This window comes from Carettochelys insculpta, chromosome 23 (genome assembly GCF_033958435.1).
Source record: "Carettochelys insculpta isolate YL-2023 chromosome 23, ASM3395843v1, whole genome shotgun sequence".
Classification (NCBI taxonomy): Eukaryota; Metazoa; Chordata; order Testudines; family Carettochelyidae; genus Carettochelys; species Carettochelys insculpta.
Genome location: NC_134159.1, coordinates 22,307,695 through 22,330,827, shown reverse-complemented (window position 1 = coordinate 22,330,827; position 23,133 = coordinate 22,307,695). Strand labels below are relative to the sequence as shown.

Below are 23,133 nucleotides of genomic sequence, written 5' to 3'. Positions count from 1 at the left end.
CAGATGCGTGAGTGGTGGTCGGGGGGGGGGAGTTCAGAGGAAAGAGAGAAATCTGAGCTGCAATTTATTTGCAAATTTGACTCCATCACCAAAGATTAAACAGAGACTGGGAGTGGCTGGCCCCTTACAAAAGCAGCTTTTCCCTGGGTATTAATGTCTCTTCATTAGACTCTGACAATGGGCCCACATCCCCCTGTCTGATCTGACTTGTTTTTCCTCTTTTGATACATAAGAACATAAGAACACAAGAATGGCCATACTGGGTCAGACCAAAGGTCCATCCAGCCCAGCATCCCATCTGCCGACGGTGGCCAATGCCAGGTGCCCCAGAGAAGGAGAACAGAAGACAATGATCAAGTGATTTATCTCCTGCCATCCATCTCCTGCCCTTGTACTGAAGGCTAGGGCACCATACTTTATCCCTGGCTAATAGCCATTTATGGACCTAACCTGCAAAAATTTATCAAGCTCTTTTTTAAACCCTAATAGAGTCCTGGCCTTCACATCCTCCTCAGCCCTCACAGCCTTACTACTGATAATGGGCCATTTCCACCTTGACTGAATAGACCTTGTCAGCTCTGGCCCTCCCTTTTACTGGGACTCCGCTCTTTAAATTCCCCTCTGAACCCCCTCCCCCACACCACTCATGCATCTGCTGAAGCGGGTCTTTGCCCACGACAGCTCATGCTCCAAAATATCTGTTAGTCTGTAAGGTGCCACAGGACTGCTTGTTGTTCTCGACGATACAGACTAACACGAGTACCTCTCTGATACTCAAAATCCTGCAGTTTCTGTATCTATTATGACTGGCATTCCCAAGGATAGCACAGAGGGCCTTAATGTTTCTCAAGACAACAAATGCCAGAATGCACAGGTTGTCCAGGGTAACACAGACCAGCCTGATATTGAACTAAAAGGCATTCCCAGCCAAGAAATCAAAATGTTGGTCCCTGAAGAACAACCAAAAAAAGATGCACCATCTTTAGACACCACCAGACTTCCCAGTTTGGAGTAAAATAAGACTATGAGAGAGGCGCCAACTTCCTTAAGTCAACTTCTTGATAATTCTGGAGCTCCTAATGTAACCATTAACTCCCTTGGTCTCACCAATCTTGAATTACCACCAGTGGTAATTTCTGGTGAGGAGCTAAAGAAGAGAACTGTTGTTATGCCAGTTCAGTGTGCAAAGAACTGTTTAGTTCCTTAACTTTGTTCCAGGATAATGAAGCTTGTTCAACTCAAGTGCACCAAGGACTAGGAGAGATTGATTTAAATGTTCCATAGAATGTCCCTCCAGTAACACAAAGGCCTGTAAGCTCCTCCTCTATTTCCACTCCTTTACCACCCAATCAGATAACAGTTTTTGTAACTTCCAATCCCATTACATCTTCTACTAACACATAAACACCATTGCCATCTCATTTACAGCCTACATTAGTTTCCACTGTCGTCACAATGCCCACATTCTCCACCAAAATGTTGTACTGAAAAGTAGTGCACAGGTTGTTTTCAGGGGAAAAGGCAAACCACACATTTATTGGTAACACACGTATAGCAGTCAGCACTTGTCATATGCATATGATATGTTACACTCACACACACACACATACACACACGCATACTCCTGTCTTGTTGCTGTTACCAATAGTTGCTCCCCCTAACTGCACTGGCCAGGTGAATTAGATGGGGGAGGGGTGGAGCTGGGCTTCTGCCAATCCGGATCGGTTCTCTAGTGCCGACAAGACAAACCCGGGGTCCCTGAGCAAGATGCTTTCCATTTATAGTGTCCTGTCTCTCATGCATGTTGACACCAGTTAGCCATCTCATGTATATGCATAATATGGAAGAGCAATCTTATGAATATTCATACATATAGTCTCGATGACCTCTGAAGGTTCCTTACTACAGAACGTCCAACCAGACTTGTAATAACCCCTCTCTTAAGTGACTCCGAGGCCGTCCTTACTACAGAACGTCCAACCAGACATGTAATAACCCCTCTCTTAAGTGACTCCGAGGCCGTCCTTACTACAGAACGTCCAACCAGACTTGTAATAACCCCTCTCTTAAGTGACTCCGAGGCCGTCCTTACTACAGAACGTCCAACCAGACATGTAATAACCCCTCTCTTAAGTGACTCCGAGGCCGTCCTTACTACAGAACGTCCAACCAGACATGTAATAACCCCTCTCTTAAGTGACTCCGAGGCCGTCCTTACTACAGAACGTCCAACCAGACTTGTAATAACCCTCTCTTAAGTGACTCCGAGGCCGTCCTTACTACAGAACGTCCAACCAGACTTGTAATAACCCCTCTCTTAAGTGACTCCGAGGCCGTCCTTACTACAGAACGTCCAACCAGACTTGTAATAACCCTCTCTTAAGAACAGCACACAATGATTGGTAATGCTCTTTACTGCAGCATGTTCACAAACTTTTTACATATTCTGTTTCCTCACAGTTTATGTATGTTTGTACCACTGTCTTCCTGACCTTCACTCCCAAACCTCGTTCAATTAGGTCAATTTTACTTCATGTTTAAGTTCACTTTTCTTTCTTAAAATGCCTGTTGCCCTTCGCAGCAGGAGTGCCACGCGCTTTGCAGAATCAAGGCTCTGTTAGCAACACGATCAAAACTCAGATACAGTATCATGTTTCACAATGTGCTGCACGTACTAAAGGGGAGTTATCCACCATTTCGAGATCACAGTGTTTGCTATTAGATGTGAGTTGTTCACTGTTGGGCTTTTAGATGCTCACTGTTTATCAAATAATCAGGAGGGGATTTTTACTTTGTAACTGTAGTGCCGGGAGCCACAAAGAAGTCTTGGACGAGCCAGGTTGCAGGCCCCTGCCCTGCACGGTGCCTGGCTCAGGGCCTGATTCACAGCACATTCTGGCCCTGATTCTGGGAACTTTGCTTTCCCACCCCTAACCCACCCTACCCATAAACCGCAGCGTGCCCTGCTCCTCTGTACCTGACCTCAGCTTGGGGCTGCCTCCTGCTCTGGAGCTGATCCTGGGCCCAGAGCCCGCTCCTGGTTGTGCAATCTTGGCAAATTGTAGCTATTCCAACCACATTAAAGGAGAGGTGCTCCTAGGCAATCTGCCTGAGCAGAAGGCTGACCTCAGGGCGGATCAAATAACCACTCACACTGCACTGCAGGCCTCCATGGGCACAGCAGACACAGCTGCACAAGAAATGGCCACAGGGACCTGAAAGAACTGCAGCTCCAGTGAAGGCCCTTCCCTTCGATGGGGAAAAGCTTTTCTTGTTCAGAACAGGCAATGCAGGTCACACAAGGAAGGACTCTGGGCCTGTGTTGCGCATCCCAGGCCTAACAGCAATGCAAGGCACCTCTTTACCCAATGGCAACGGCACTGCGACCAAACCAGAACCAAACTACAGTCGGAGAGGACAGGCCTCATCCAACCAGCTGTCCACGCTCAAGCTCCAGTTTGGAAGTGTTTGTCTAAGTGTGAACGACCTCCCTGTGGATAGCGCTATGGAATCTGCCAAACGATGCTTTTAGCCACCACTTGCACCATTTTACCATGCTTGGGGTAGTGATAGACCAGTGGGTGCTGGAGACCAAAAGCTTTGGCTGTACCATCTCTTCCAAATTTGTTCCACTCATCCTTCTCCTTTTCCCTCCTTCTTCGGGGGTCTCCTACAACAGGATGTAGACCACGTCCTGCAGTTTGGTTTTGTGAAAACAGTTTCAAATCAACACCCAGAAAAGAGTTCTAGGGCACATAGGGGCTATGACTTATGTTGTACATAATACAAGGCATCATACACGCTGTCTGCAAAGATGAAAACAAAAAAGCAGTCCAGTAGCACTTTAAAGACTAACAAAATAGTTTATTAGGTGATGAGCTTTGGTGGGACAGACCCACTTCTTCAGACCATCGTCATACCAGAACAGTCTCAATATTTAAGGCATGGAGAACCAAAAACAGTAATCAAAGTTGACAAATCAGAAAAATATTATTGAGGTGAGCAAATCAGAGAGTAGAGGGGCAGGTGGGGAGGGGGAGTCAAGAATTAGATTAAGCCGAGTATGCAAAAGAGCCCCTATAATGACCTAGAAAATTCATATCCCAGTTCAAACCACACGTTAATGTGGAAAATTTGAATATAAAAGAGAGTTCAGCAGCCTCTCTTTCCAATCAGTTGTGACAATTCCTCTTCAGTAAGATGCAAACCTTCAGGTCATTAACAGAATGGCACACTCCATTCAAGTGCTGACTGACCAGTTTGTGAATCAGGAGTGTTTTTGTGTCTTGTGCCCATTCATTCTTTGTCTAAGAGTGCTACTAAGAGTGTCTAGATTGTCTAAGAGTGCTACTTTACTGCTTTTTTGTTTTGTCTAAGAGTTTGAAGTCTGTCCAATGTACGAAGCATCTGGGCATTGTTGGCACATGATGGCATATATGATGTTAGCTGAGGAACATGAGAATGTGCCCGTGATTCTGTGAATAACCTGGTTAGGTCCAGTGATGGTATCTCCAGAATAGATATGTGGACAAAGCTGGCAACAGGCCTTGTTGCAAAGGAAAGTTCCAGGACTGGAGTTCCTACGGTACAGACTGTGATTGTTGGTGAGAATCCTCATAAGGTTGGGAGGTTGTCTGTTGGAGAGAACAGGCCTGTCACCTAGGGTCTTCTGGAGTGTGGCATCCTGATTAAGAATAGGTTGTAGGTCTTTAATAATTGGTTGCAGTGGTTTGAGTTGGGGGCTGTAGGTGATGACCAGTGGTGTTCTGTTCTTGGCTTTTTTGGGCCTATCTTGGAGTAGCTGGTCTCTGGGTATTCGTCTGGCCCTGTCAATTTGTATTTTATTTCTTCTGGTGGGTAATTCAGGTTTATGAATATTTGGTAAAGATCTTGTAGTTTTTGGTCTCTGTCAGTAGGATCAGAGCAAATGTGATTGTACCTAAGGGCTTGACTGTAGACAATGGATCTAGTTATGTGTGCAGGATGGAAGCTAGAAGCGTGTAGGTAAGTATAACGATCAGTGGGTTTCTGGTAGAGTGTGGTAACAATCAGGCCATCCTTGATTTGTACTGTAGTGTCCAGGAAATGCACCTCTCACTTGGAGTATGACGATGTGCCGACCTACTCCGGGTCCTGTGGGTGCGCGTGGGGTGTGATACAGCGAGGGCAGTCAGGTGGCCCGGGACCGACCACCCCACCTTTATAGCAGCCTGATATAGTGTAGCAGCAATATGTGATTCAGTGTATCCACTTTAAAACCTAGGTTTCCACAGTATTATGAGTACCAGGAGCAATAACACTCCGATTGTGAACACCACAATGCCCTGTGGCTGTTCTAAGCCCCAATAATTCTCTATACAGACCCAGCTAGTCCAGCTAGTGGTATTTACCGATAGTGATTTATTCATTTATTCGTAACTACAATTACTTAACGCTTGTTATATATATATATATATATATATATAATATTACATGTGACTTACCAATAACATCCAGTGCTCCCACATCTCACCAACAACTACGTTACAGCGGCCCTTCAAGTCAGAGATACGGCTTGGTTGGGACCTTTCGTGGTGGTGACGTCCGGGTGATCAGGCCGGGGTCTGCTGTCTGGACTAGAAGTTGCTAGCCTCCGCCTTGTGTCCAGGAGCCCACACCCTTATTCCTGCTAAATCACCTTTTATACTGTTTCTTACTTGGGGGTTCGATACCTGGCCAATTAAAGCGTTTGTTACCTAATTTGGGCTTTCTATCCTACCGGCCTGTCAGAACATGTTACAAGATTTCCTCTGTCCTTGGTCTTTTTCTGAACCTCCCCTGGGACCTTCTGATGTTGTGCAACCAAGATGTTCTCTTTGGGGGGCTTCCAGCTACTAGCCCCAGCTGTTCTCTTTGGGGGCTTGCTATCTGCTTGTCAGGATGTTCTCTTTGGGGACTCTCCAACTACTTGTCAACTTTCTGATTTCTTTCTCCTGGCCTGGCTTCAGACCTTCCCGCCGTTGTATGATAGCGTTCCAAGATGGAGTGTATGGTCATTCTGCCTTGCGAGTGAGGCCCGGCCACCAGGTGCTCGTGCTCCCACAGAGTAGTCGAGGCATAAGTTGATGGTGGGGTGCAGATTGTTGAAGTCCCTGTGGAATCCTTCTAGAGTCTCTATACCATTGGTCCAAATCATAAAGCTGTCATCAATGTATCGTAAGCAGAGGAGGGGTAATAGGGGACAAGAGCTGAGGAATCGTTGTTCCAGGTCAGCCATAAATATATTAGCATATTGTGGGGCCATGCAGGTGCTCATAGCAGTTCCACTAATCTGGAGGTATAAATTGTCCCCAAATCAGAAATAATTGTGTGTGAGAACAAAGTTACAGAGGTCAGACACCAGATTGGCTGTGGTGACATGAGAGATAGTATTCCTAATCGCTTGTAGTCTGTTTTCATGTGAAATATTAGTGTACAGAGCCTCTACATCCATAGTGGCAAGGATGGTGTTGTCAGGAACTTTTCCGATGTTTTGTAATTTCCTAAGGAAATCAGTGGTATCTTGGAGATAGCTGGGAGTGTTGGTGGCAGTTATGAGGCGGGAGTCCACGTAACTGGATAGTCCAGTGGTAAGGGTGCCAATACCCAAAATAATAGGGTGTCCGGGGTTTCTAGGTTTGTAGATTTTGGGAAGTAAATAGAATAAGCCAGGTTGGGGCTCAGAACGTGTGTCTGAGTGAATAAGGTCTCGAGTAGTAGCAGGGAGTTCCTTAAGTAGTTGTTGTAATTTCTTTTGGAATTCCAGTATGGGATCAGCGGAGAGAGGTCTGTAAGATTTGGTGTTGGAGAGTTGTCTGGCTGCCTCCTGTTCATAGTCTGACTTTTTCTCTGTTACTCTGCAAAGACAGTTGAGTGTGGTCTATGCAGCCAGCAAATACAGTCTAAGTGAAAGGGTGATGCTACTGCCAAAATTATCGTTATACTGGTGGACAGAACCAAAGAGCCTTCTCTCAGGGATTGCTTTTCAAGCAGACCCTCCATCAGTAATTGTCAGGTAAACAAGTTGTGGCATTCATTTGAGTCACCACACCGAACAGGGGAGGTGGTCCATGATGGAAGCTTGCTTGCACATCAGCCTTCTAGACCTTTGAGCGGTACACAGTGAGTGTCCCCACTGTCACCCACAAAACGAGTCGGTTTGTGTTCGGACACCTGGCATGCATGCTCTGCGTTGACAAACGAAGAGCGGCCTGTTCTCACTCCTTAGGTACAGAAGCCATGAACTATGGAACTGGTGCATCCACAGCATCATGAACGTCACCGCAGTCTACCTAGCAGATTGCCAGAACGCTGCAGCCAATACACTCTGCAGGCACCTGTCAGAGGAACAAGTGAGAAATCCATGGCAGTGTCCTTGGGGGATATTCCGTAAATGGGTGGTTACTGGGTAGCCCCATTTGCCTGAGCAACACAGCACAAATTCCCGCTCTTCTGCTCCCAGACAGGGCCGGCACCAGGGTCAGTAGGGAATTCCTTCCTCATCCCATGGAAGACATCTGTGCCGTGCACCCTCCCACAGATACCACGGGTCATCCACAGGTTACAACTCGACAGAGCTCACATCAGCCTCATAGTCCCACCATGAGCCAGACAGACACGATTCCCTCCCCTCTGGGGCCTAGCAATCTGTGCCCCACAAATACTGCCCTTACGCGTGGCTCTCCTGTCTCTGATCAAGGGATGGGCGTTCCACCCGAATCCAGAGAGGCTGTGTCGTAATGCGGGGCTCCTCCAGGGCTCCAGCAACAAGGAGAAATAAACTGTACAGAGAGCAAGTCACTAAATAGCCGTCGAGCCGCGGCTCAGAGTACTTCAGAAGAAATTCTCTCTGGTGCCAGCAAAACCAACCAGCTGCTCCCATGATACTTCTGCCCACTCCCTTAGACTATCTATTAGACCTTAAGGGATTGGGCCTAGCTGTAAGTTCGTAGTACACGTAGCTGCCCTTATGGCCTTTCATGACCCAATACAGGGAACATCAGGTTTTGCGTACCTTCTTGAGAGATGCTTCCTAACAGGGATTCAGAACATCTGCCTGGAAGGCTGTGAGCTCACACCACCATGGGATCTTTCTCACGTACTCAAACACCTTAGGAGAGTGTCGTCTGAGCCTCTGGGGCACGTTCTCTCCTGCACATACCAATGAAGGTCACGTTCTTGGCGGCAATCCGTCAGCTAGACGAGTCAGAGCACCCTTCTGCGCCAGGCTGGGCGAGGTTACAGACCCAGCTAGTACAGAGGCTCTCACCTGGCAGGGACCGAGGAGGAGGGAAGTTCACCCTGCTGGGTAATGCCCTGCCACTCAGCCCCCCCCGCCCTGCTGTCTGGGCTGGAGGGATAACTGCTGGTGGGACTCAGCTGATCAGCCTGGCTCATGGCACACCTGTGCCTGTGTGCAGCTGCACAGCCTCCTCTGTGTGTGCAACCATGTAAACCTGTGCGTACATCAGCTGCACCTCTGGGCGTGTGTGTCAGCAGCCACGCGGCCCTGCGTGGGCCGGGCCGGCCTGCAGGTGTGCAGCGTGCAAGGTAAGATTAGCTCCCCGGGCCTTGCAGGGTGGCAGGGGCCTGTGGGAGGTGTCTCCGTAGTGGGCGTGCCCTGTGCAGGGAGCTGGCATGTATCCGGGCAAACAGGAACGGACTCCAGATCTGGGCCCGGCTCTCCCAAGGCCAGCTTGTGATCAAAGGTGAGCTACCAGCAGGAGCAAAACACCTTCCGAGCTGACTGTGCCGAGCTCTCCACCTGCCACTTGGTTTGTGCCCAAGGCCAGGACACGCCAGCTGCCGGAGAGGGACCTCCCTGCCTGCGGCAGCCCCCCACCCGAAGAGCTGGCTGTGCCACCAGGGCTTGTGGCTGCAAGGATACAGCACTATGATGCTCAGCTGCAGGAGGCTCACCTGCCAAAGCTGGTGGCAGGGCCACGTGCAGCCTGGCGGCGCCCGGTGCTAGAGGGGCCCAAGCCAGGCTGGAGGGTGACAGTGCGAGGGCCAGAGCCGGTGCAGCGCAGGACAGCTGGAGGTCAGGCCCTGGCATGTGTGGAGACGGTGAGTTACCGCCTTGTGGGGCGGCCAGTTTGCACAGCCCAGGGAGCAGAGCATGAGTCCATGCCCCTTTGCCCGGGGCCGGGGCCGGGGGAGGAGGGACCCAAGCAAAAGACAGCAGCCAGTCTGGGGAAGCCACTGGCTGTCCTGGGAGATGAGGCAGAGTCACCTCCCTGAGCACTGAGCTCTCTGCAAGGCCTCCACACCCCTGCCATGGGGCTGGTGCTCCCCTGACCCCTGCAGGTCCTCACCATCTCCTCCCCCACGCCGAGCCACCCACCTGGTCACCACTGGCCTGGCTGAATCCTCTCTGCTCCCTCATCTTTCTCACAGCCCTGCAGCAGCTGCTGTCACAGAGTTCCCCAGCCAGGCAGCTCCTCCCCTGCTCCTGCAAGCCAGGGCCTGCGCCTGACTAGCAGCAGCTGCTCTGGACAGGTGTCCCTCACCTGAGCTGGCCAAGGCTGGGGCCTGCAGTGTGGGGCTTTCCCCGTGGGCTGGGCTGGGCTGAGGGGCGCTGGGGCTTGTGGTCTCAGCCACTGCGCTGCTCCCAGCTCCAGCCCCTTACCGGCTCAGTGGCTCATGCCCAGAGTGGAAGGTGCTTGCTGGGGGTCAGGCTGTCGGTGAGACTCGCACAAGGGATCTCTGGCTAGATTGTTTGCCCCTCAAGCCAATACCCCCAGGCCGGCTGCCCCACCTCACGCTGCTCGGCGCAGAGGGGGAGCCTCAGAGAGCCCCCTGGCCTCTGGCACCAGGAAGAGCTGTATCCACCCATGTCCTGGGAGTGTGAGGTGCATGGCCATCCCCTCCAGGCGCCCCATGAATGGGGGCTTCCAGGGGAGTGGCAGGCAGGCTGGGGGCTGCTGTTCTGGGTGTCCACTGGTGGGGCCATGCGCACCCTGGCTAGGTGGAGAGCCACAGTTGGCCCAGCAGTGGAAAGGGGGCTGGGGAGCTGGGGGGAGTGGACTCAGCACATCTGGTTACTTAAACTGTAACGTCTTTGGGGCAGGGCCTCTGTGTACAGCGCCTGGCACAGTGGGTCCTGGGCTGGGCCTTGGCACAGCACAGCACAGCTCTTCTTGGCTCTGCCCCAGACTCGGTGCCCTGGGGTACACCCATGTCCCTATCAGTGAAAGCCTCATTTCCCAGCACTGGCTGTGGTCACACCCAGCTGTGGGGAGGGGGAGCCTGCTGGCGTGTCCGCCCCAGGAGGGGGATGAAGCACAGCCAGCTGATGTCATCCCCTCCTGGGAGAAGCTGACAGCAACTGGTCCCCCGGGCAGCCCAGAGACCCCACAGCAGCCAGGCTCTGCTGAGCTGTGCTGTGTGCGCCCTTAGCTCTGCTGGCTGCAATGGCCCATGTCAGGGTGAGTCACCTCCATGGACGGGACCATGGGGGCTGGCCCGCGCGCAGAACTCTGGCCTGAGGCGGCTGTTACACCTGCTGCACCGTCCCGGGGCTGGACCCAGCCAGGGAGATGGGAGATGGCGAGGGCAGAGAGCAGGGCTGGTGCAGTGACCGCAGCCTGGCTGCAGGAGCCCCCCAGGGGAGGAGTTTGCTGAAACGCCTGTGTCCTCCCAGCAGCAGCTTTACGAGGGCTGGCTCTGAAGAGCCCGCCGACGGCTGCTGGACACTGCAAGAGGCCAACCAAGGGGCGGGCCCTGGGCAGGCGCTGGCTTTGCAGGGCGAGCTGGAGCTTGTGTGTGGGGGGGGGGTTCAGCTGCTGGCAGGGACCGGAAGTGCCCTGGGTGGATCGGAGCTGGCTAGGGCTGCCCAGCCCGGCCCCATGTCTAACACCTGGCTGTGCTGGGGCAGGGAACGCTGCAGCCTGGCAGCACCTTGCCGCTCCACCGTGCTGGGAGGCCAGTGCCTGTCGGGTTAGCGCGGTGCTGCAGACGCAGGGCCTGTGCGCAGAGAGCAGAGCCCTGTGGGGAGCTGAGGTCACAGATGCCCTGGGGCATTCAGGGAATGCAGAGGAGCCCCTGCCGGACCAGGCTGCGCTCCCCGCTCCTTCCCCGCAGCAGGCACGGGACTGGGCTGCGTCCCTGTCCCCATGCCCAGGAGCCTGCCCAGCACGTGCTGCTGAGCACCAGTGCCCCTCCCCCGAGGCACAACACCCCACTCTGCGCTGGCCCTGGGGTAATCTCTGGGAGCTGAGAGCCAGGCTGGAGCTGGACAAGCCCTGGCAGCTCTGCTGGCTAGTGCTTGGCCAGGGCTGGGCTGAGCTACCTCTGGGCTGAGACTACAGTGTGTGTGCATGTGCATGTGTGTGCACGCACGTGCTCCTTGCACCTCTGGCTGGTGTGTGCAGATGGCTGCAGGCCCTGGCTGTGCAGCCGGGACGGGTGTCTCATTGTTGGGGGCGTCCTGAGCTCCCGGCTCAGCAGTGCATTCGCTCCAGGCCACTGGAGGCTTTTACGTACTGTTGACACAAGAGCAGCCCCTGCCCTGCACTCAGCAGCCGGAGCCGTGGGGCTGGGCTCAGCACTGCCCTGGTCGGCCTTTGTCCGGCTGGTCAGGGCCCGAGGAGCGCAGGGCGGCTGTAGCCACGGCGAGGCCGTGCGGCCCTGGGCTGCTCACTCTGCCCTAGGGGCTCAGAGGGCCGCGCTAGTGCAGGCTGACTGCGCACACCCCAGCCCGTGTGCTCAGTGGGCCGTCTCCCACTGCTGCGTGGCCACAGCGCTTGGGGCTGGATTCCTGGCAGTAGGTGCAGCTGCTGCGGGCTCGGGTCAGATCAGCCAGGCCCCAGGACATGGAGCCCACAGGGCAGCAGCGAGCCAGCGCCTGGCTGTCCTCGGGGTGGTCCTGAGAGCGTGGCCTTGGTGCTGGGCTTGCTGCAATCAGCGGTGCTACTCGAGCAAGGCCCTGCTGTGTGGCAGGGAGGGGCTGGGGCTCGTTGCCTCTGCCGGGCCGGCTGAGCTGCCTCCCTCCCCTGCAGCGGTGGTCAGAGGCCAGAGAAACGTGCAGGGCCCGGGTGGGCAGCAGCTGGTCGTGGGCGCTCCCTGCTCCCAGCAGCCCTCACAGCTTCTTCTCCCCATGCCATTGCAGGCCCCAGGGCGGCGGCGTAAGAACATGAGCGAGTTCCTGGGCGATGCCAGCATCCCGGGCCAGGAGCCCCTGCCGCCCTCCAGCTGCTCCCTGCCCAGCTCCGGCACGGACACATGGAAGAACAGGGCTGCCAGCCGCTTCAGCGGCTTCTTTGGCTCCGGCGCCAGCGCTGGCCCCTTCGGACGGGTACATCAGGCTCAGCCTGGCTCTGCTGGTAGCCGGGGCTGGGAGGAGGTCCTGGGCTGCAGGGTCTGCCAGACAGAGCGGCCTGGGGGGCATGGCGCCCACCACGCTTGTGTCTAGGGGAAGCAGTGGCCTGCCAGCCCCTGGAGGGCGTTGGGCAGGGCTGGCCACACACGGGCAGGGCAGGGCAGGGGTCGTTGGGAGCCCTGCTGCAGAGTGCAGCGGAAAAGCTGTGGTGTGATGCCCTGGACCTGGCTGCCCTGGTTGCTGGCGTTCAGCCCCAGGGCAGAGAGCAGGCTAGGGAGTGGCCATCTCCAGGCTGCCTCCGCTCCCAGCGCCCTTTGGCCATTCTGGGGCCTTCAGCCCCAGGGCTGGAATGAGGCAGTCCCCTGCGCATGCCGCCAGCCCCACTGTGAGTCACTGAGCCCTCCTGCAGGGCCTGCCCGTGCCCTGGCATCCTGCTCCCTGCCCAGCACCCTGGCACGAGGCCCGGTAATGGGAGAAGGCCGGGAGCCCCTGCCCAGCTCGGCAGGTGCTGTGCCCCCAGCTCAGGGAACAGGCAGAAGGCTCTGCAGCCCCTCGGGGTTTCCGAGTCGGGAGCTGGATCTGTGGGTGCCTGAGTGCCGTGGGCTGTGCTGGCCATGGGGAGGGAGCCCCGGGACCCCCGCTGTGGGCTGCAGTAGCCAGCTGTGCTGCTCTACATAGGAGCTGGACAAGATGGAGCAGCTGGAGAGCAAGCTGCACAGCTACAGCCTCTTTGGCCTCCCCAAGATGCCCCAGCAGCTCCGCTTTGACCAGGACTCGTGGGAGGAAGAGGAGGATGACGCCAGCCTGTGCCTGGAGGACAGCTGGCAGGAAATCATTGAGGGCACGGAGGTGACTGGCTTATTTGGGGGAGAGGCTTTGACTTGCACAGAATGTCCCAGAGAGGCCTGGGAGCCTGGGCTGAGCTTTCCCGGGAGGCCCTCATTCAGTTAAAGTGCTTCTGGTACCCCCATGGCTGCTGGCCGGCACCCACAGCTCCTGTGACCCCCCCACATCCCCTGCTGACCAGCGCCCAGAGCTCCTGTGACCCCCCCACGTCCCCTGCTGGCCGGCGCCCAGAGCTCCTGTGACCCCCACGTCCCCTGCTGGCCAGCGCCCACAGCTCCTGTGACCCCCCCACATCCCCTGCTGACCGGCGCCCAGTGCTCCTGTGACCCCCACGTCCCCTGCTGACCGGCGCCCACAGCTCCTGTGACCCCCCACGTCCCCTGCTGGCCGGCGCCCACAGCTCCTGTGACCCCCCCACGTCCCCTGCTGGCCGGCGCCCAGAGCTCCTGTGACCCCCCCATGTCCCCTGCTGGCCGGCGCCCACAGCTCCTGTGACCCCCCCACGTCCCCTGCTGACCGGCGCCCACAGCTCCTGTGACCCCCCCACGTCCCCTGCTGGCCGGTGCCCACAGCTCCTGTGACCCCCCACGTCCCCTGCTGACTGGCGCCTACAGCTCCTGTGACCCCCCACGTCCCCTGCTGGCCGGTGCCCACAGCTCCTGTGACCCCCACGTCCCACATCTCCAGTGGGCTGGTGGCCAGGGTGCACAGCTCCTGGTATGCCCAGGTGGCCAGGCAGCAGGGAGCACAACCTCACCCCAACACATTTCTGTGCCTTTGGCCTCTGTCCTCCATAGGGGCCGTTGCCCCAGTGGCACTGGGATTGCGCTGAGCCCATGAAACGGGGCCTCCCCTCCCAGGCGTTTGCATGGGGCACTCCCTGTCTGTCCTGCTCTCAGGGACGAGGGGCTCGGACCAGGGCCCTGCAGCCCTGTGGAACTCACCTTTTCCCTCCCCAGGCCCTGACGCGCCGGCAGTGCCACCAGCAGGAGGCCATCTGGGAGCTGCTGCACACGGAAGCCACCTACATGCGGAAGCTCAGAGTGATCACAGACGTGAGTGGCTTCTGCCAGGCTGATGCAGGGGCGTGAGGGGTGTCAGCCCAGCTCCCAGAGGATGCCCTCAGGGGCTTTCACCTTAGCTGATGATGTATGCGGTGCTCACCGGTGCCGAACGGAGGGCCCCTGGCTGAGAGCAGCACGCCGGGCCTGGCCGGAGCCAAGCTGGTCTGGCTGGCTTCCCTCCTGTCCTGCGCACGCTGCAGCTTCCAGCGCCGTGCCGGCTGCGTGCCTGGTGTGAGTGGGCAGCCATGTGGAGGGAGGAAGGGTGGGGTGTGCCTGCTCTGCACTGCCTGGTCTCTGCTCTCTTTGCAGCTCTTCCTCTGCTGCCTGCTCAACCTGCAGGAGTCGGGGCTGCTGTGTGAGGTAAGGGCTTGGCCACGGCAGGAGCCTCCCTCCGAGCCAGGGAGGGCTGCCTTGGCCCCTGCGCCACGAGGCACCCTGGCACCTGCTGGGAGCAGCTCCCCAGCCCAGGGCGGCCTCACCCAGCTGAGGAACTGGTGCAGCCATGGGGCCCTAGGGCAGAAAGTGCCCTGTGGGGAGGACTGGAGGCTCGTGGGGCTGCCGCAGAGATGCAGGGACTCCCCTGCTGCAGGGTTTGGCCATTTGGCCCTGAACCAGCTGCTCTGCACCAGCTCATAGGCAGCCCTTGTCCACGGCCTCACCCTGCCCCCCAGGTGCCAGGCCCTCATGCAGCGAGCCAGTCTCCCCTGGAGTCCCAGGCCTGGCAGAGGGGTACTAACGTGGGGATCCCCACCTGGCAAACCCTGCCGGTCTGCCCTGCCCAGCCAGGCAGCTGCCTGTCCCAGGCCCACTGCCGCCGTGCCATCCTCGCAGGTGGAGCCCGAGCGTCTGTTCAGCAACATCCAGCAGATCATCCAGCTGCACCGCGCCCTGTGGGGCAGCGTGATGGCCCCCGTCCTGCGGAAGGCCCGGAGCACCAAGGCGCTGCTGGACCCTCTGGACTTCCTGACGGGATTCAGAACGGTGGGTGCGGGCGCAAGGGGCCTCGCTGCAGCACAGCTGTGCCCGAGGGAGGTGCCGATGCCTGACTGGCCCTGCCTGGCCTTGCCTTGCAGTTCGGCTCCCTCTTCGAGCCCTACGTGTGCTACTGCATGGAGGAGGAGGGCTGCATGGAGTACCTGCGCACGCTGCTGCGGGACAGCGACCTCTTCCGCGCCTACCTCACGGTGAGCGTGAGCCCGGCACGGCCCACTGCCAGGCCAGGGCCGGGGGGCTGCAGCCCTGGGGCAGTGAGGCTGGGCTGCCGCCCCCTCGCTCTCCCGGCCCCTCCCTCACCTGCCCGCCCCAGCTTGCCCCACCCCCTCGCTCTCCCTCCCCTCACCTGCCCGCCCCCTCCCTCCCCTGCCCGCCCCACCCCCTCGCTCTCCCTCCCCTCACCTGCCTGCCCTGTCCCCTCCCTCCCCTGCCCGCCCCACCCCCTCGCTCTCCCTCCCCTCACCTGCCTGCCCTGTCCCCTCCCTCCCCTGCCCGCCCCACCCCCTCGCTCTCCCTCCCCTCACCTGCCTGCCCTGTCCCCTCCCTCCCCTGCCCGCCCCACCCCCTCGCTCTCCCTCCCCTCACCTGCCTGCCCTGCCCCCTCCCTCCCCTGCCCGCCCCACCCCCTCGCTCTCCCTCCCCTCACCTGCCTGCCCTGTCCCCTCCCTCCCCTGCCCGCCCCACCCCCTCGCTCTCCCTCCCCTCACCTGCCTGCCCTGCCCCCTCCCTTCCCTGCCCGCCCCACCCCCTCACTCTCCCTCCCCTCACCTGCCTGCCCTGTCCCCTCCCTCCCCTGCCCGCCCCACCCCCTCGCTCTCCCTCCCCTCACCTGCCTGCCCTGCCCCTTCCCTCCCCTGCCCGCCCCACCCCCTCGCTCTCCCTCCCCTCACCTGCCTGCCCTGCCCCCTCCCTCCCCTGCCCGCCCCACCCCCTCGCTCTCCCTCCCCTCACCTGCCCGCCCCCTCCCACACCTGCCCACCCTGTCCCCTCCCTCCCCTGCCCGCCCCACCCCCTCGCTCTCCCTCCCCTCACCTGCCTGCCCTGTCCCCTCCCTCCCCTGCCCGCCCCACCCCCTCGCTCTCCCTCCCCTCACCTGCCTGCCCTGCCCCCTCCCTCCCCTGCCCGCCCCACCCCCTCGCTCTCCCTCCCCTCACCTGCCTGCCCTGCCCCCTCCCTCCCCTGCCCGCCCCACCCCCTCGCTCTCCCTCCCCTCACCTGCCTGCCCTGTCCCCTCCCTCCCCTGCCCGCCCCACCCCCTCGCTCTCCCTCCCCTCACCTGCCTGCCCTGTCCCCTCCCTCCCCTGCCCGCCCCATCCCCTCGCTCTCCCTCCCCTCACCTGCCTGCCCTGCCCCCTCCCTCCCCTGCCCGCCCCACCCCCTCGCTCTCCCTCCCCTCACCTGCCTGCCCTGCCCCCTCCCTCCCCTGCCCGCCCCACCCCCTCGCTCTCCCTCCCCTCACCTGCCTGCCCTGTCCCCTCCCTTCCCTGCCCGCCCCACCCCCTCGCTCTCCCTCCCCTCACCTGCCTGCCCTGTCCCCTCCCTCCCCTGCCCGCCCCACCCCCTCGCTCTCCCTCCCCTCACCTGCCTGCCCTGTCCCCTCCCTTCCCTGCCCGCCCCACCCCCTCGCTCTCCCTCCCCTCACCTGCCTGCCCTGCCCCCTCCCTCCCCTGCCCGCCCCACCCCCTCGCTCTCCCTCCCCTCACCTGCCCGCCCCCTCCCACACCTGCCCACCCCGTCCCCTCCCTCCCCTGCCCACCCCACCCCCTCGTTCTCCCTCCCCTCACCTGCCTGCCCTGTCCCCTCTGCCCTGCCCTCTCCCTCCCCTGCCCACCCCACCCCCTCGCTCTCCCTCTCCTGCCTGCCCCATCCCCTCGCTCTCCCTCCCCTCACCTGCCTGCCCTGCCCCCTCCCTCCCCTGCCCGCCCCACCCCCTCGCTCTCCCTCCCCTCACCTGCCTGCCCTGCCCCCTCCCTCCCCTGCCCGCCCCACCCCCTCGCTCTCCCTCCCCTCACCTGCCTGCCCTGTCCCCTCCCTTCCCTGCCCGCCCCACCCCCTCGCTCTCCCTCCCCTCACCTGCCTGCCCTGTCCCCTCCCTCCCCTGCCCGCCCCACCCCCTCGCTCTCCCTCCCCTCACCTGCCTGCCCTGTCCCCTCCCTTCCCTGCCCGCCCCACCCCCTCGCTCTCCCTCCCCTCACCTGCCTGCCCTGCCCCCTCCCTCCCCTGCCCACCCCACCCCCTCGCTCTCCCTCCCCTCACCTGCCCGCCCCCTCCCACACCTGCCCACCCCGTCCCCTCCCTCCCCTGCCCACCCCACCCCCTCGTTCTCCCTCCCCTCACCTGCCTGCCCTGTCCCCTCTGCCCTGCCCTCTCCCTCCCCTGCCCACCCCACCCCCTCGCTCTCCCTCTCCTGCCTGCCCCGCCCCCTCCCACACCTGCCCACCCTGTCCCCTCCCTCCCCTGCCCACCCCATCCCCTCGCTCTCCCTCACCTTCCCGCCCTGTCCCCTCTGCCCCGCCCCCTCCCTCCCCTCACCCGCCTGCCCCACCCCACCCCACCCCACCCCCTCACTCTCCCTCACCTTCCCGCCGTGTCCCCTCTGCCCCGTCCCCTCCCTCACCTGCCCGCCCCACGCCCTCCCTCCCCTCACCTGCCCGCCTGCACTGTCCTGCCCTGCCCCGCCCCGCCCCTCACCCTGCCGGTCTCTGCTTGCAGTGGGCAGAGAAGCACAAGCAGTGCAACCGCCTGAAGCTCAGCGACATGTTGGTGAAGCCGCACCAGCGCCTCACCAAGTACCCGCTGCTGCTCAAGTCAGTGCTGAAGAAAACGGATGATCCTTGCACCCGGGACGCCATCATCACCATGGTAACCCGCCCGGAGCGCGGGCGATAGGCCTTGCCTTGTGGGCGGCTGCCCCAGCAGGTGGCGACAGCAGCCTGCAGCCCATCACGGCCCTGCTTGGTGCTGGCAGCACAGCCCCGCGCCCTGGCCCCGTTCTGCAGCCAGGGCTGACGGCACATCCGCAGGGCTCCCGGCTGTGCTGCCGGGCCAGGCCTGGGGCACCCCAGTGGTGCCGGGCGTCCTGGGGAGCCTCTGACCACTCCCTCTTGGCAGATCAGTTCCGTGGAGCAGTTCATCAACCATGTGAACTCGCGCATGCGGCAGCGGCAGGAGCAGCAGCGGCTGGTGGCTATTCTCAGCCGCATCGACTCCTATGAGGTGGTGGACAGCGGCACAGAGGAGGTGGACAAGGTACAGGAGGGGCAGGGCAGGGGCGTGCAGCTGGGGCTGGGTGTGGGGTGCGCGGGCAGGGAAGGGCAGGGGGCGTGCGGGTGGAGTGGGGCTGGGCTGGGCTGTGTGTGGGGTGCGCGGGCAGAGAAGGGCAGGGGGCGTGCGGGTGGAGTGGGGCTGGGCTGGGCTGTGTGTGGGGTGCACGGGTGGGGCTGGGCTGGGCTGTGTGTGGGGTGCGCGGGCAGAGAAGGGCAGAGGGCGTGCGGGTGGAGTGGGGCTGGGCTGGGCTGTGTGTGGGGTGCGCGGGTGGGGCTGGGCTGGGCTGTGTGTGGGGTGCACGGGTGGGGCTGGGCTGGGCTGGCTGTGGGGTGCGTGGGCGGGGCAGGCCAGGGGGTACACATGCTAGGCTGTTCCCACACCCCAACTGCCTCCTCTCACTCACTGCCAGCTCCTGAAGGAGTTCCAGCACCTGGACCTGACGGCCCCCATCCCGGGCACCTCCCCCGAGGACACCCGGCAGCTGCTCCTGGAGGGCAGCTTGAAAATGAGGGAAGGGAAGGACTGCAAGGTGAGCAGCATGGTGGCCCAGAGCTCCTGAGCAGCCTCGAAGGCAGGCAGCAAACCCCTCAGCCAGGACTTCTTCTGTCCGGGGAGCTGGGGGGTGGGGCAGGTCCCTCCATGCCCTCCTGGCTACACTCACCGCCCCCAGAAGCGCGCGCATCTAGCCCGGGAACCTGCCCCCTGGGAGCGCGCCGCTCTCGCCCGGGAGCCTTCCCCCAGCAGCACGCGGCTCTAGCTCGGGAACCTGCCCCCGGCAGCACACGGCTCTCGCCTGGGAACCTGCCCCCTGGAGCGTGCGGCTCTCACCCGGGAGCCTTCCCCCGGCAGCACGCGGCTCTAGCTCAGGAACCTGCCCCCGGGAGCGTGCGGCTCTCGTCCGGGAACCTGCCCCCTGGAGCACGCGGCTCACACCCGCAAACCTGCCCCCTGGAGCACGCGGCTCACACCCGCAAACCTGCCCCCGGCAGCGCGCGGCTCTAGCCCGGGAACCTGCCCCCGGGAGCGCGCGGCTCTAGCTCGGGAACCTGCCCCCGGGAGCGCGCGGCTCTAGCTCGGGAATCTGCCCCCGGGAGTGCGCGGCTCTAGCTCGGGAACCTGCCCCCGACAACGTGCAGCTCTAGCTCGGGAACCTGCCCCTGGGAGTGCGCGGCTCTCGCCCGGGAACCTGCCCCCTGGAGCGGGCGGCTCACACCCGGAAACCTGCCCCCGGCAGCGCGCGGCTCTAGCCCGGGAACCTGCCCCCGGGAGCGCGCGGCTCTAGCTCGGGAACCTGCCCCCGGGAGCACGCGGCTCTAGCTCGGGAACCTGCCCCCGGGAGCGCGCGGCTCCAGCTCGGGAACCTGCCCCCAGGAGCGCGCGGCTCTAGCTCAGGATCCTGCCCCCGGGAGCACGCGGCTCTAGCTCGGGAACCTGCCCCCGGGAGCGCGCGGCTCTAGCTCAGGATCCTGCCCCCGGGAGCACGCGGCTCTCGCCCGGAAACCTGCCCCTGGGAGTGCGCGGCTCTCGCCCGGGAACCTGCCCCCTGGAGCGGGCGGCTCACACCCGGAAACCTGCCCCTGGCAGCGTGCGGCTCTAGCCCGGGAACCTGCCCCCTGGAGCACACGGCTCACACCCGGAAACCTGCCCCCGGCAGCGCGTGGCTCTAGCTCAGGAACCTGCCCCCGGGAGCGCGCGGCTCTAGCTCGGGAACCTGCCCCCGGGAGCGCGTGGCTCTAGCTCGGGAACCTGCCCCCGGGAGCGCGCGGCTCTAGCTCAGGAACCTGCCCCCGGGAGCGCGTGGCTCTAGCTCAGGAACCTGCCCCCGGGAGCGCGTGGCTCTAGCTCGGGAACCTGCCCCCGGGAGCGCGCGGCTCTAGCTCGGGAACCTGCCCCCGGGAGCGCGCGTCTCTAGCTCGGGAACCTGCCCCCGGCAGCGCGCGTCTCTAGCTCGGGAACCTGCCCCCGACAATGCGCGGCTCTAGCTCGGGAACCTGCCCCCGGCAGCGCGCGGCTCTAGCTCGGGAACCTGCCCCCGGCAGCGCGCGGCTCTAGCTCGGGAACCTGCCCCCGGCAGCGCGCGGCTCTAGCTCGGGAACCTGCCCCCGGCAGCGCGCGGCTCTAGCTCGGGAACCTGCCCCCGGCAGCGCGTGGCTCCAGCTCGGGAACCTGCCCCCGGCAGCGCGCGGCTCCAGCTCGGGAACCTGCCCCCGGCAGCGCGCGGCTCTCGCCCGGGAACCTGCCCCCGGCAGCGCGCGGCTCTCGCCCGGAAACCTGCCCCCTGCAGCGCGCGGCTCTCGCCCGGAAACCTGCCCCTGGCAGCGCGCGGCTCTAGCTCGGGAGCCTGCCCCCGGGAGCACGCGGCTCTCGCCCGGGAACCTGCCCCCGGGAGCGTGCGGCTCTAGCTCGGGAACCTGCCCCTGGGAGTGCGCGGCTCTAGCCCGGGAACCTGCCCCCTGGAGCACATGGCTCACACCCGGAAACCTGCCCCCGGCAGCGCGTGGCTCTAGCTCAGGAACCTGCCCCCGGGAGCACACGGCTCTAGCTTGGGAACCTGCCCCTGGGAGCACACGGCTCTAGCCCGGGAACCTGCCCCCGGGAGCACGCGGCTCTAGCTCGGGAACCTGCCCCTGGGAGCACGCGGCTCTAGCTCGGGAACCTGCCCCCGGGAGCACGCGGCTCTAGCTCGGGAACCTGCCCCCGGGAGCGCGCGGCTCTAGCTCGGGAACCTGCCCCCGGGAGCGCGCGGCTCTAGCTCGGGAACCTGCCCCCGGGAGCGCGCGGCTCTAGCTCAGGATCCTGCCCCCGACAACGTGCGGCTCTAGCTCGGGAACCTGCCCCCGGGAGCGCGCGGCTCTAGCTCGGGAACCTGCCCCCGGGAGCGCGCGGCTCTAGCTCGGGAACCTGCCCCCGGGAGCGCGCGGCTCTAGCTCAGGATCCTGCCCCCGGGCGTTCGTGCCTGGGACCTCCCTGCCCCTGGCCCCTGCTGCTCAGCAGGTCCCCATGGTTCTGTGCTCTTGCTCTCCCCAGATGGATGTTTACTGCTTCCTCTTCACGGACCTCTTTCTCATCACCAAGCCAGTGAAGAAGGCCGAGCGCACCAAGGTCATCCGGCAGCCTCTGCTTGTGGACAAAATCGTCTGCCGGGAGCTCAAGGACCCCGGTGAGGAGCACGTGAGCCCTGGAGCCCTAGTGCAGGGCCGTGGCTGGGCGCTGCTCTCCTCAGCGCCCGCCTCATGGCTCGGTTGTACTGTCCCCCCAGCCTGCGGCTCTGCCCTCCCTGCTGGCAGGCTGAGAAGCCAGGCGTGGGGCTTGCCCCCGAGTGCTCCCAGCCAGTGACCCCCAGCCTCAGGAGCGAAGGGCTTGGCACCTGGCCGGCGTCTCGGCTGTCGCAGGCTAGGGCAGCCGCGCTGCTCCTCAGCCCCGCTGGCCTCCTGCAGAGTGGGGAATGTTGCTGGCAGACGCGCAGCAGGCCCCTCCCTGGGCACTGGGCCCAAAGCTTTGGGGGCCAAACCCTGAGCGCCTGAGGAGGCTGCTGCTGGCTGCCCATGCTGGGCACCCTCCCCTCCCTTCTCTGCTGCTAACCCACTCTGGTACCTTTGCTTGTGGGTGGTTGCTGCCCGGCAGGCTCCTTCCTCCTGATCTATCTGAACGAGCTGCGCAGCGCCGTGGGAGCCTACACCTTCCAGGCCAGCGGGCAAGTGCTGTGCCGTGGCTGGGTGGAGACCCTGCACCACGCACAGGTGAGTCAGGTGCAGGGCTCTGCCACTTGTGGGGGACGTCTGCAGAGGGGCTGCAGCGGCCACTCTGAGAGGCTCAGGGCTTTGCTGCAGGGAGGCAGCAAGGAACTGAACTGGAGAGGCAGGGAAGGCCGGCCTGGGGCACTCGGGGCTCCGCAGCAGCATGCAGACGCTGGGGCACCAGGAGACAGGCAGTGTGTCCACTGCCAGCCGGTCCCCTCTCCCAGTCAAGATGGCATGAGGCACAGGTGCTGTTCGGCAGCGAGATGCCTGGGGGCTGTGCAGGCTTCCCCCATGAGGGCCAGTGCCATGAGCTGCCCTTCCCTGCCCTGTGCTGCCGTGATGGGGTTCAGGGGACCCCAAGTGCTGCACCCTGTCTGCAGGCAGGAGTGACTCTCACTCAGCAGGAGAACAGCGGGTTTATTAGCCAACAGGGCACAGCATCGTACAGAGGAGTCAGTCCCGCCGGCAGAGGCAGCCAGTCCCATCCATGCTGGGGAGAGGAGGCCCCAAGGGGTCCCCGGAGCTGGGGCCTTGCCCCTCCTTTGTCTCTCTCTCCCAGCCCAGACTCACTGCTCCCCAACCCCCAGTTCCAATTCAAACCCCTCAGGCTCCACCTCCCGCTTTGTCTGCAGTCCAGCGGTGTCACCTGGGCGCCTTGGTTACCCTCAGCAGGAGCCCCACAGCCTCTGTGAGCCCCACACACACCCCATCCCCACCCTGCTGGCAGAGCGTGGGTGGGAGGGCAGTATCCCCACCCTGAGCTGTGTGGAGCCCAGGGCAGGGATGGGGACTGGACCCCAGCTGGGAGCTGGCCTGGCCGGAGCGCTGCGTTCTCCTGGCCCGTGGAGCAGTGTGGTTCTGAGCTGTGCCCCACCCCTCCCCCCAG

The 23,133-nt window shown here is 61.8% G+C and overlaps 1 protein-coding gene across 6 annotated transcripts in view; it reads left to right on the top strand.

Moving 5' to 3' along the window:
• PLEKHG5 (pleckstrin homology and RhoGEF domain containing G5) overlaps nt 1–23,133 on the top strand; it is a 77,612-nt gene that overhangs the window by 50,642 nt on the left and 3,837 nt on the right. For all 6 annotated transcript variants that reach the window (XM_074975644.1, XM_074975646.1, XM_074975645.1 and 3 more), the window contains 11 exons: nt 12,128–12,313; nt 13,016–13,186; nt 14,143–14,238; nt 14,557–14,607; nt 15,079–15,228; nt 15,321–15,431; nt 17,953–18,102; nt 18,352–18,489; nt 18,917–19,036; nt 21,535–21,667; nt 22,132–22,247. In XM_074975644.1, the coding sequence (XP_074831745.1) occupies nt 12,128–12,313; nt 13,016–13,186; nt 14,143–14,238; nt 14,557–14,607; nt 15,079–15,228; nt 15,321–15,431; nt 17,953–18,102; nt 18,352–18,489; nt 18,917–19,036; nt 21,535–21,667; nt 22,132–22,247 (1,422 nt within the window). The remainder of the gene's footprint in view (nt 1–12,127; nt 12,314–13,015; nt 13,187–14,142; nt 14,239–14,556; nt 14,608–15,078; nt 15,229–15,320; nt 15,432–17,952; nt 18,103–18,351; nt 18,490–18,916; nt 19,037–21,534; nt 21,668–22,131; nt 22,248–23,133) is intronic.